General features: G+C 44.8%; 1 protein-coding gene across 9 annotated transcripts in view; it reads left to right on the top strand.

The window, feature by feature from the left end:
* The window catches only part of RAPGEF4 (Rap guanine nucleotide exchange factor 4), a 249,197-nt gene extending 235,876 nt beyond the window's left edge, over nt 1-13,321 (top strand). For all 9 annotated transcript variants that reach the window (XM_036421380.2, XM_036421379.2, XM_036421384.2 and 6 more), the window contains 2 exons: nt 8,736-8,790; nt 12,052-13,321. In XM_036421380.2, coding sequence (XP_036277273.1) covers nt 8,736-8,790; nt 12,052-12,179 — 183 coding nt within the window. In that variant the 3' untranslated portion in view covers nt 12,180-13,321. The remainder of the gene's footprint in view (nt 1-8,735; nt 8,791-12,051) is intronic.
* The last annotated feature ends 331 nt before the right edge of the window (nt 13,322-13,652 follow it).

The following is a 13,652-nucleotide window of genomic DNA, read 5'->3' as shown; positions in this document are numbered from 1 at the left end:
GGCTGTGTTTTCTGGCATTAGTTACTTTGCAGTTTGTGTTCTTATCATGAAGCAGGTCATGCCAAAACTCTTGTTTAGCTGCATCGTGCTTATTAATGGAATGCTCCATTGTCTTCTGATCCCTTTGGCTGCAGCCTGGATGGATGAGGTGTCAGTGTGGCATCTGTGGATGAGCATCCGCCTGGGGCCGGGGTTTGCAGTGATGAACGTGGTTCTTGCAGGAGAAGCTAAGGACTTGGAGTTTGGGACACATGAGGTTCAATTCTGAGCCTCATCACTTTGCAAGTACCCCTTCTCTGCTGGTCAGTTTCCCCAGTAGAGAATGGAGATCATGCCTCTTCCATCTATTCCTGGAGAGAGTGGGTGGGTCCAGAGTATATAAGTATTCCTGCAAGCAATACAGTGTGATAGAAATCCTATCAGAAAACTGTTCTTCTATTTGCTTTTTGAAACCCAGCTTGCCCAAAGGTTCCAGGAGAATTGGAAACACCCTGCAGTAATCCTGTAAGGCTCACATCATTTGACTTTGGGAATGAGCTTATTGCAATGCCCAGTTTGAAAAAGAAGTGCAGCAATTGTTGGGCACTAGGTTCCCATGTCTTAAGCTTCTTAAGAAATAGCACATGTGTTCACACTCTTCAAAGATACTCTATCCTAGAGAGCAAATATTTTCTCAGCAGTCATCCCCTTACTCTTCGCTCCAAGGGCAGGGTATGGACATCTCTGTTACTGTGTCTGTTTAATAATTCTTTGGTCAAACTTTAAAAAAAAAATCTTTGCTTACTTATTAGTATGAAGAATTAAGTGTATTTCCCCAAAGAAAACCTGTTTTCCAGCAATGAGAGATTTAGCAAATAGTTAAAGAACCTTCTGGGTGACTTATGCAGAAATGCAGATGGAGCGATGGCTGAGCCAACATTTGACTATAAAATATACATGTGCAAAGAGGCATAGAAGTCAGGGTTTCCTAAAAGAGATGGTTGAACTTTTTAGAACTTTTGATCATTAAAGTTAACTAACAAACAAGAACATCAAAAATATCCATAAGGAGGAGGAAAGTTGTTTCATCTGGGTTTTTAGGTGCACCCATAACCTGCAAAGGCAAGGTCAAGATTGCACTCAGTGGACATTAAGGGAGTTCCCCTTTCTCATTTCTGCACTTCGTGCTCATAGCAGTGGATTACACACACACACACACACACACACACACACACACACACACACACGGGGACCAGTGCAAGAATTCGTGCACCTTGAAAGAAACTATGGGCCACAAGGCTGCAGTGGGCACAGGAGAGAGTCTCAGCCCATTCTCCATGCCCCTGCTCAGCCCCTCCCACCAAGGCCCCTGATCCCCTGTCTGCCAGCAGCCCTGCTCCTGCCACCACCACTCCCACACACTGAAGGCACAGCCTCCCCCTCCCCGCCAGCCACACACACACACTGACTGCACAGAGTGATTAGAGCTGACGCCAGCAGTGGGTCCAAGCAGGTCCAGAGCCATCAGCAGGTGCAAGTGGTGGCTGCTGCCCCGATCACCCCTCAGGAGCAGGAGGAGGTAGAGAAACCTTCAGGGGTGATCAGGGCAGCAGCCACCACTTGCACCCCCTGATGGTGCTGAGCTATTGGGACTGGCACTGAGCACCAGCAGTGGGTGCAAGCAGTGGCTCTGGCGCTGGCAGTGGATGTGAGTGAGGCCATCGCCAGCAGCAGGTGTGAGAGGCAGCTGCCAGCTCCAATTAACCTTCAGGAGCAGGGGAGATGGAGAAGCCCTGATGGGTAATCAGGGCCAGCAGCCACTGCTTGCACCCACTGATGCAGCAGGTGCGAGTGGGGCAGGCAGGTGCAAGTGCCAGACAGGAGCATAGAATTTTCAGTAATCACCAGAAGCTCACCCCAATGACAGCGACCAGCACTCCACCTTGGTCTGGCACCCCTGCTCACCAGCTTCACCATCCTGCCTCAGCCAATGCCCACCATGTTTCATGTGTGCCCCCTGGTGGTCAGCGCACGTCATAGCAATCGGTTGTTTGGTCTATTTGCATGTTAGCCTTTTATTATATAGGATTATTGATTTCAGAGAGGAAGGGAGAGGGAAAGAGAATCATCAATGGTGAGAGAGAATCACTCATCGGCTGCCTCCTGCACACCCCCCACTGGGAATTGAGCCCTATAACCTGGGCATGTGCCCTGACCAAGAATTGATGCTCAACCACTGAGCCATGCCAGTCATGCAGGAAGAGCCCACTTTTGCTTAAAAGCTACTGAATGGCTAAAATAACAGTTCAGCTGCAATAACAGAAACCCAAATTAACAATGGCTTAAGCCAGCTATGTGTATTTCTGTCTTGCATTAAAGTCCATGCCAGTATGGTAGCTCTACGCCAGGAGGTGGCCAAGTTCCAGAATTCTCTTCATTTCACCCTCTACATGGTCCAAGGGGGCAACTGCCAGGACCCCATTCCAGTGGGAGGGAAAGGGAAGGGAAAAGGCAGGTGCACGCTTCTTCCCCGCAAGGCTAAGACCTGGAGTTGTACTCACCACTCAGCTCACATTTTACTGTCAGAAATGTAGTCCTATGCAAGGGAAAGTAGGAAATGTAGCCCTTATTTGGGGGTATCCATGTGCCCCACTAAAAATTAGGGGTTTTTATTACTGTGAGAGCGATGGGGAGGAAGGATACAGAAAGAGTACTGTTGGTTCTCCTGCAACTATAATGTTTATTTCATTTGATACATCATGACTGTTTAATTTTACAGTTGCCTTTCCATGAGTTAGATGTTCCTGGAAAATGAAATAGAATTTGAAAAGGGTTGATTATGGTTTTTAAACCTGGCTTTGACCAGCCTGGCACTTGTCAACTATCCAACTCCTTCTCTCCATACCCTCTCCCCGCTCTCTGCCCGAGCCCCCATGCCACAGCCACAGCCACAGCCACAGCCACATACAACTCCCACGAGTGGCGCTGTTATTCCTGTGTGTCTTAGGGAAGGAGGCAGCTCCTTTTTCCGGTTGGTGTGCATGCTGCTTCCCAGCCAACCACCAGCAAGGCCAAGGTGCCATGCAGAGCTGGCAGCCTTTGTGGGCTGCTCGGCTACGTCCCCAGAAAGAGCCCCTGCCAGGGGTCGAAGTCACCAGGGGAGCCAGGGACACAGATGCCTTCCCGGGGCGGCAGCATGGCAGTCACAGCAAACGGCCGTGCCAACCTTAAGTATTTTTATTTTGAACCTCTTCACCCGTGAGGTACGAAGTGAGGATTAGAGAATTTGTTGCATATTGGTTTTCAGGATTTGTGACTAGGAACAAAAGAGAATTCACACTCTGATCCTTATGCAAAAGTAAAAATAAAGAAAGGCAGACATTCTTTCATTTGGGGGGAACATAAAGGAGTATTCAAAAAAAATGTTTGAATAAAGCCCTTTGTAGCTTTCTGTGGCATGCATGAATATTTATAGCATCGAGGAGGTAGACGAGCAATGGATTAGAGGATAATATGCTGGCCGGCTGCCACTATCCCAGGCTGCAGAAAGCAGGCTGATAGCCACAGTTGCTACTGTATTAGGAGGTTGGTTCTATTTCAGACGTACCCATATTTAGGTGTATTTATTTATGAATGTTATTTTAAGGTAGGCATTTTATTTGGAATGAGAGGCATGAGGCAAACTTCTGTACTTCTGGAAACATGGACAGAGGCTAATTCATGAAGGAAGAGAAATGTTTTGGATCCTTTTATTTTTGTATTGTGGGAGAAGGGAAAATTACCCCTTCCCATCTTGATGCTTATGGCTGGTGGAATAATTAAAAATGACATAAGGCAGAATAGCAAGAGAAAATCAAATTTAATATATATGTATGGGGAATTCATATAAGCATGAAGAATTCCAAAGACAGTAAAGCAAAATGAGGCATATATCATCCTGGACTAAGGAGCAGAAGGTAAGGATCTGGGATTTCAAAGGGAAATAAGCAGTTCACAGGGAGGTGAAAGGAGTTAATGTCTAGTGAACACATGTTTGCTGGGACATCTAGATACAGTGGGACAGAGAGGACTTGGATCAAACAGACCTTGTGAGGTTGCTCCCTGTATATCACACCTCGTTCAGATTCATCTGTACAGTTGATGCTTGAACAACATGCGCTTTATCTGCGCTGATCCACTTATATGTAGATGTTCTGTCCACAAACATACAGTCTGCTCTTCATATCCTCAGGTTTCCATCAACGGATTCAACAAACCATGGGTTAAAAAAATGTTTCTGATCCGCAGTTGGGAGTCTGTGGATGGAGAGGGCCAACTGCATGCTTTGTCATACATCATTTTATATAAGGGGCTTGAGCATCCTCGGATTTTGGTATCAGTGGGGTCTTGGAACCAAACCCTGTGGATACTGCCGGATGACTTTAGTTTTGGGGGAGTCAAAAGTTATACCCATATTTTCAATTGCACGGGAGTCAGCATTGCTAACCCCCATGTGTTCAAGGGTCAACTATTGTTAACTCTGGTCTTAGCTTCTTCCTGGAGCAGGCTTTCCAGTCAGGGGTCTTCCCTGACCACCCTTCTGGTATTCTACCCTCCACACCTTGAACTTTCAGGCAATGACCTTATCTTTGTGGCTGGTTTCACAACTTGAGATTATCTTTACTTACCTCTTCATTACTTGTCTCCCCACTAGAATGTGAATGTCCTAGACCAGGTATCGTATCTTCTTTGTCCACTAATATTTCTCAGCACCCCCAAAAAAGGTGTTTTCACATCATAAGTATGCAACAAATATTTGTTGAGTAAAAGAATAACATAATCATATTCCAATGTTGGATTTAAGACAGTACACTAAAACATTTTTAAAGGATTTATGTCACAAAGATTCAATCCTAAAGTCTTTTCTATTTTATTAGGAAATTTGAGCAGAATGCACCAAGCATTTTTGCATTACTGGTACTTCAGGCAAGAGGATCCCCTTAGCCATCTGTTCCTAACTGGACCTTATTCTGTCTGCCCTTTTCCCTGTGGTGTTAGGGCAGCGGTCAGCAAACTGCGGCTTGTGAGCCACATGCGACTCATGAGCCGCGGTTTGCTGCTCTGTTGACTGAGTTTGCCGACCACTGCTTAGGGGAAAACACTTAAAAAAACATTTTAATAATGTACTAATGTCTTTGGCCTGAAGTCAAAACTTCTGGATCAGGGTAATGACTTTCGCAGTGGTCGGCAAACTCATTAGTCAACAGAGCGGCAAACGGCAGCTCGAAAGCCGCATGTGGCTCGAGAGCTGCAGTTTTCCGACCACTGTGCTAGGACGTCTGTCCTTCAGGGTCCTTCCCTGAGTGCAGACATTCACAGCCCTCTGCATGTGCCTGCACGGCCATGACCCATGGCCATCATATGAACAACACACCATCTGTACACATGTGTATCTGTATGCCACACACCTCTTGGACATTAAAGACCCACAGCTAGGGGACAGGGCGCAGGGCTCTTCCTCAATGATGCGTGTAGTGAAGGCTGGCTCAGCACCAGCCCTCATTATCTTTTATCTCTGGTCCTTATAGGGCACTTCATTCTATTGAGTGGCTATCATGGACACAATCTTTGAAGCTGAGAGACTATATATTTCTAGATCGTGTTGGGGGGGGAGGAATTATTGCCCTCAATATATGAGGGTCCGATTAAAATAATCAGATAGTGTAAGTGTAGAATCATTGACAGAGATTCTATTTTTGATAGGCCTACAGACAGGGGCAAATCAGGAGGGGCAGAAATAAGAAAAGAGGGGATCTGGCAGGCATTAAGAACAAGGATGGTGAAGAACTCAACAGGAAGAAGGAAAGACAAACTGTGGAGGACAGAATGCAGAGAGGTCTGAGGTCCAAGGCAACTCCCTGGGGGACTGGGCAGCTGAGGGCGGCTATGCTGGTGGCCGCCTGGGGGTGGGAGGTGGGGAGAGTCACCATGCAGGTGCCATTGCCTGGAGGGCCTGCCGGTCTGAACTTGAAAAGACTGTGGACTGTTTTCTTGGGGAGAGTCCCCAGGGCAGGGTGATGAGCAGACTCTCGGGTGCTGATTCTAAGCGGGAGGAGGGGACATATCAGAATCGGTTCAGGCGTGGAGAGGCGGTCTCCACGGTCCACCTGCACTGACTCAGAGCCTGCCTGTTCTCCCATTTAGCCCTGAATTACAGATCGCTAGTTCTAATAAGCCAGGTGCTGATGAGAGTGCGTCAGAGAGGAAAGCCAGGCCTGCCTTGGAGTAGTCAGGTACTTTCCCACTGCCCTACAGGAAAGGCACCAGCCTGTTCCCGCAGGACCGGTAAGCCAGGGTCTGACTTTTGGCTCCATCCCTGCTGTGTCATTTGGATAATGAAGCCTCGGTCTCCTCAACTCCAGTTTCTGCCAAGCTGAACCGAGAGCACCAGTGAATTGCTCAAGGCTTCAGTCTGCAGGACAGAAAGACTAACTGCTGGCTTTTACTGGAGGTAAATGCAAGATCCTTCACTTTGGCCCGGGACGTAAACTGCACATCTCCAGAGAAGGAAGCTTGGTCCAAACAGCAGCTCAATGCGCTAGGAGGAGAGATTTGAGTCACTGTTAGTTCAACAGGTGTCAGCAATGAGACTTCTTAAAAATTGTGGACTTCGATGTGTAGCTTCATCTAGACTCGCAGGTGTCCTCAAACTTTTAAAGTGGGGGCCAGATCATGGTCCCTCAGAGAGCTGGAGGGCCGGACTATATGAACTACTAATTCCTACTGTAACACCTTGGCTGCGCTCACTGCCCCAAAAACCTGGCGGGCCGGATCAGACTCCTCTGCGGGCCGCATGTGGCCCGCGGGCCGTAGTTTGAAGACGCCTGGCTAGAGCAAGGGTGGGGAACCTTTTTTCTGGCAAGGGGCATTTGGGCATTTACAACGTCATGTGAGGGTCATACAAAAATTATCAGCTTAAAAATCAGCCCGCTATCTATGATCAAACATTTAATTAACTCACCCCTAATGCCTTGGCAGAGCCAGACCAAATGATTTCAAGGGCTTTCTATGGCATGTGGGCCGGATGTTCCCTGCCTCTGGTCTAGATCAAGGAAGGAAATTATTCTTCTGCACCCTGTGATTTGCTTCGTCTGAGGAGCCACGCTGACACTGTCCAGGAGAGACCGGAAACCTCCTTCTGAGAAGTTGTGGAAGACACTGAGCACGTTTAGTCTAACCAGAAAAGAGGTGGGGGTGAGGAGAGGGCCGTGATAGCCGCCTTCGGGTATTTGAACGAGCATCCTGCTGAAAAGGAGCTACACCTGTTGCTTGTTGTGGCTTCGGAGCTCAGAACCAGGATCAGTGGGTGAAAAGCAAGGGGAGAAAAACTTGGACTCAGAACAGAAGTTTCTAATAGAAATGTGTAAAACGTGAGAGGGACTTTCCTCGGAGGGTAATGAGTTCCTCGTTGCTGATTGCGTTTAAATAGTGGGAAGCCCCTGGTTGTGGGCAAGTTACAAACCTCATTGCAACACCAGATTTAGATTTCCCAACTAAACTGAAGTTACCTTGGAGTGCAATTATAAAGGATATGTCAAAATTAAGACCATTGTTAAAATTAATCAAAGATCTAGGGAGGCAGAATGAACTCCAGAGCTGGAAATTACTGATTTAAACAATTGTTCTCACATTTTAAACTACATAATGAGCTAAAAAAAAAAAAAAATTATGAAGCTTCGGAGTATAGCTATAAAGAGTCGTCTCCAACTAAAGTCAGAATGAGATGTTTTAGCTTTCAGAACGAAAAAGCAGAACAATTACTCCCTACAGTGCGGCATAGGAAGAGGTTTCTGACCCTGGCTAATTGTTTTATTTTTCTTCAGAGGGGCCCCCTGGCAGCATGTCCCAGGGTTTGCAGTAATTACACTCCATTCACTATCTGAAGAATTACAATAATTCTACATGGGATATACTGGTGCCCTTCCGATGCAAAGTCTTTAGAGAAGCGAAAAAACAACTTAAAGTAAATTAGCAGGAAAATTATCCTAGTTCCTGTTTATTTCAGGGCTCCATATATCAGAGGCTAATTATACATTGTATGCTACAGTTTCTTGGAGGTATCTGTCATGCTTTTCTCATGCCGATCAACAGACGTGCCGGTTTTTAGGATCCTTCAGGAAAGCGATGTCTGAACTTGCCCGATCGCCTCTTTCTTCAATGCAGATACATGGCACTGAATGCTCGCCAGTCCTTGAAGCTGGAGTGGTCGGCGAAGTACAATGAGGGCTCACATATGTGTTTCCAAAGCTTTGACTCTGCCCTAGCCAGATCTGCTCAGTGGGTAGAGCAGCAGCCCGTATGTTACTGAGCCCTCTTTACGTTGAGGAACTTGACAAGCTACACCTTCTCCAAATCTGGGACGGTTACAAATTCTACAAATTCAGAGTGGCCTCCAGAAGGTGGGAGGAAGAGTCTCAGGAACCGCAGGTTGGTTTCTGTGTCCCGAGGAGCAGGCACGCGGTGGCGGGGAATCACACCACTGGTGTTCCTCACGTGAAAAAAGTGCCTCGTGCGCATGAGTGTGGGTGCTCTTGCAGGTAAGTGAGCAGGCTCTCCATCCGCCGGCCGCCATGGTCAGCCTCTCAGCACAGGCTGTTTCTCAGGGCCCAGGGTTTGCTGAAATAAATAATGGCTTGTTTTTCTTTCTGGATTAGACACTAAGCTTACTTGCATTTCAGTCTTTTTTTTTTCTTTTCTTTTTTTCTTTTTCTTTTTAGCGCATGATTGCAAATACTGCCCGGACAGTGAGATACTGCAGAAGCCAACCTTTCAGTAAGTTCAATGTTGCAATATGGATCTCTGGTGGTGGAGTCCTTTTTTTTTTTTTTTTTTTTTTTTTTTTTTTCTCGTGAGCTTACAGAGACATCCGAGAAGTCTGGACAATATCTGATTGTCAGAGTCACTTTGGAGCATGAAATCCATGAGATAGGAGCCTGAGTTGAAGGATGTGCTAGTTGTTAAACCAGAAAATAACCCCAGGAATATTATTTTGTGAATGAACTTAAAGAGCATTAACTTGCTCCTTCTAGTGCAGCTAGAGACAAAGAAGGCCTGATTGCCCGTGATTCCTGCCTCACACGAACTCTCCTAATGACTCCCTGCTTGATGGTGAGAAGCTCCCATCAGGTCCTGATGACTCAGTCCTGTCGTTTCGAAGCTGGGAGAGAGAATGTTTGTTCCTTGCGGTGTTGCAAGAATGCATTAATGTGCACAGCACATTCGTAAAAGGTTCCATAGCAGGAATGGATGTTATATTTCCAGCATTCCCAGGGGAACGTAGGGTGCTCTTCTTAAATCTGAAGCCATAGCACAATAACTAGTATAACACAATGCTTTCCTGTGAAGCTATCCGTAACAACAAATAGCCATTTGAAACTGGAGTTAAGTTGCATCATAGCACAGGCTCAGCCTGCCAGACCAGTGCTACTGTTTCCTCTGGGCTGGGGCTTTGGGTGGGTGGGTGGGGGAGGGCTTTGGCTCCCTCAAAATGGGCTGGGAGTGAGAAGGTGGCCCCTGTCAAGGTTTCTGCTTAGCGTCATCTATGAGTCACTTGAAGTCACTTGGCTCATTAAGTCAGCATGATAACTTGACATAAGCATGACTGTGAGGCTACCAGTGCTACCAGTTCCTTCCCCTCCAATTAGCCTATTGCTAAGATCCTAAAAAGTCCTTGTTTCATCCCTCAGCCCTGTCTTTGCTCTTAGCACAAGACTGGCCAAAGGAAGGGTTTGCTAACATGGGATGCCAGAATTGCTAAAAATTGACTTTTCCAATGTACAGCAGAAGTAATCTAGGCAAAATAACCTCAGCTTGGAGAGCAAGTAGGCCTTTAAAAAATCAATTCAAAAGGCGGTGCCTCTCGTCCTTCCTAAGTGAGAATAGCCTTGCACTTCAGCCACTCCTATGTGGGTTCTGCGAGTTCGTGTCCCAGCTCTTCATCTGGTAACTTGCTCTGTGTTTGAAGACATGGCCACAAAGCAGTTACTCAGTGAATATGAGGATACGTAATAAGGGTTTACAATCTAGAATCCGTGGTCCTTCTGGGGTCCAGGAAATCCCTGAAATTGCAAATATTTGTAAAAATTTTGTGTGGCTGAGAAGGTTCATAGCCTTGAGAAAGTTCTCAATGAGGTCTAAGAACCAAAGGACCATGATAAAATATGTTTTGTTCCATAAGCCACTTGGGAAGTAAATCCTCATCTGCCTACATTTTCTCCTAGAGCTCTGCGGGGAAATTACACACACACACACACACACACACACACACACACACACACATCTCTCCAGTGCATTTGTTAAAGTTATCAGTAACTGATGGTAAACAACAGCTGCTCAGCTCTGAAGTCAACAATCTATAGATAAAGTATAGGAATAGATTCATAAACATTATGGGAATATGTACAATGTAATTACAGTATATTGTACGTGTGGCGTACACTGCCAATGAGAAGCGAGAAAGCGAAGCACTGTGGTATTATTTATATGTGATAATTACACTGATGAGTTTCTTTTTAGAGTGCATAGGGGCCTTTATATCTTCTCTCGGCTTTTCTGTGTTCAGACCTGCAGCACTCCCCTGCACCCCTCTGGCAGATGGCCTTCTAACTGTCTTTGGGAGTGGCATGAGCATCTGAGAAGAGGGCATGAGCATCTGAGAAGAGGGCATGAGCATCTGAGAAGAGGGCATGAACTGCTGAAGGCAGATGCTGTGGCAGAGAGTACACTAGTCTGGAGTCCAGACTCTGACTTGGCCACGCCTGGTGTCTCACTACTAGATAGGAGCCCCATACTAGTGATCTATGGGGCAGAGGTAGCCCAAGGACCACAGCATTTTTTTTAACCTTTTATTTTAAAACTAGAGGCCCAGTGCACAAAATTTGTGCACTGGGGCGGGGGTGAGGGGGTCCCACAACCCAGCCTGTGCCCTCTTGCAGTCCAGGACCCCTCACTCCTTACCACCTGCTTGCAGCAGAGTCGGAAAGGCTCCTGTGCTTGCCAGCTGTGATTCCAGCTTCTGACTGAGCGGTGTTCCCCCTGTGGGAGCACACTAACCACCAGGGGGCAGCTCCTGCATTGAGCGTTTTGCCATTCGGTCGATTTGCATATTAGGGTTTTATTTTATAGGATAATGTCACTGTTTAATAAGTGAGAAATTCCCAGGGAAGACATTCAGATGTCTCATGTCTCTAGAAAAATTGGGAGATCTGGCAACTCTGTGCAGAAGCAGAAGACGGGTCTGGAGGGGCCGGTGTCTCTCATTCACCACTGTCCAAGTCAGCCTTCCTCACTCACGTCTATGCCCTGCATGCGGCGGGGAGCATTTGATCCTTCTTTCAGCGGGGTGTAGGGAAACCAGTCAATCACATAGCTCGGTTGCTCACATGTTTGGGGGAGTGAATGAGAATAGAATGGTAAATGAGATTTCAGAAGTTGCATCAGAGGATCAAAGGTCTAGCAGAAGTCATGACTTCACCCATGAGTTGCTTTTTTCTGGCTATGAAGACCTCTAAGAACAGACAACCTGAGTAGTTATGTTGTGTATCGTATGCAAGTAACAAAGGGAGCTGGTGATTGTAATTTCACTTGGCTTGCTTCAGGTCAGCCAGCCCGAGTTCTAAGTGCTTTTCTTAGAAGCTAACAAAAACTGTCCATCATTAGTCGGCATCTGATTCAGAGGGGACAGAGATCAGAGTCTGAAACAAAGGCAGGATGGTTTGGGGCAATAATTTTAATGTATAACCAGGGACTCTCGGGTGTTGCTTTCACTTCTTTTTTTAGTGCCTTTTTTTTTTTTTTTTTTTTTTTTTAACAACATGAGATGCAAAGGAAAATTATCGAAATAGGTGATTCCAGGGGAAAAAAGGGTGAGAGGGAGGAGATGGACCATCCAAGTGGAAACATTTCAATGAATACGGCATTGTTGAAAGGTCTTGATGGAACCCAGCAATGTAAGATGAATATAATAAGTAGCTGGGGAAAATAAAGTGTATTTTACATGCATATGTTGTGCAATTCCAATTCTCTTTCCAACAGATCTTGACGCAGCTCAAGCTAACAAGAACCATCAGGATGTCCAGAGTTACGTACGGCAATTAAATGTGATTGACAACCAGAGAACTTTATCACAGATGTCACACCGGCTAGAGCCTCGTCGGCCATAAACATTTAAAGTGCCCAGAACAATGGTTTGCCTCCGGTCCACAGTCTTTCAAAAATGGCATTGATGCTACCGCTGACTGTATTGTCGCTAGAGAATGCTGCAAAGCAAGCAAAAACACTCCCTGAGACCGCTCAGGGCTGCATTCAGCTTACCAGCCTCATGACAAGAGAAGAAGTTATTTGCATCAAGCTTGCACTCTTTCTAGCATAGGAATCCCCAGTTTGTAGACACCCGGTTTCATTTACAATCATGCCACCTTCTTTGCTGAAGCATAAAATAAGACCTACATGAAGAGTTTGGTAGAAATACCATTGTCAAGAGAAATACCAAGTCTGATCTTTTTTCCTAAGAATAGTTTGCAAGGTAAGATGTGCTACACATGGGATTTATTTGGATACATCAGTGGTCGTATAGTTTCATATTTTCAACTCAACTTCTTGATTTGGAGCATGAGAATTTTGGGAGGTGTTGAGGAATTAATATAAATCCAAATTATAGGTTGTATTCTGCCATCTTTATAGTCTTACCTCTGAAGGAATTGAACTTGACCCTATTTCTGTAAAACATTATGACTCTTTATATAATTTAGGGAGGACCAGTTTGTAATTTCTGAATGATATAGAATAATATTTATGTTTACAATGTAACTTTTTTAAACTTTCAAATCAGGATTACATAATAAAAATTCCACTAAGAAACTCCAAGGTTCTTAAAATTGCCAGTGTTTAGGTTAAAAAATAATAATAATACCATTTCAGAAGAGCACAATATGCACAAAAAATTTTTCAAAATTAAAATATTTTCCTGGGCATTAAAAATCTTTACTATTGGCTAATTATTGTTACTGATTAAAAAAAACATATTTTCTGGACTTAATGTTATTACAAATCCTTAATTTTCCGCAATTGTTTTGCACTTTCAAGTAGATTGTATATAGTTCATTCAATCGATGGAATAGTTATTTATTTGCTACATGATAGATATTGTGCCAAATAATTACTTTTTATTTATTTTATTTAGTATGTAATTTTGGGTACATTTCTTCCTGTTTTCACAATTACGCTACATTTTATGTGTAGGAATTGTATGTATGTATATCTTCTGTAAATAACAGCTAGTAGCTTCATTAAATACAATTGTTGATGAGAAATGGTTCTGTTCTCATTTCCTCTAGTATGAGAGGGGTGATTATTTGGTAGAGTGGGATCCCAAATTTTAAAATTCAAATAAAACTCACATACTATAAAAGTCACTCTTTTAATGGATACTATTTAGTGGGTTTTGGTATATTCACAGGATTGATCAATCATCATCACATCATAACTCCAAACGTTCTCTTCATTCCTGAAAGAAACACAACCCATTAGTGGTCACTCCTCATTCTCTTCTCTTTCCAGTCTCTGGAAACCACTAATTTACTCTTTGTCTATGCAGATGGTCCTATAGTTTCATATTTTTTAACTCAACTTTATTT

Source organism: Pipistrellus kuhlii, unplaced genomic scaffold (assembly GCF_014108245.1).
Source record: "Pipistrellus kuhlii isolate mPipKuh1 unplaced genomic scaffold, mPipKuh1.p scaffold_m20_p_7, whole genome shotgun sequence".
Classification (NCBI taxonomy): Eukaryota; Metazoa; Chordata; class Mammalia; order Chiroptera; family Vespertilionidae; genus Pipistrellus; species Pipistrellus kuhlii.
Note: the sequence above shows the minus strand (reverse complement) of the source record. Positions and strands in the feature narration are given on the sequence as shown.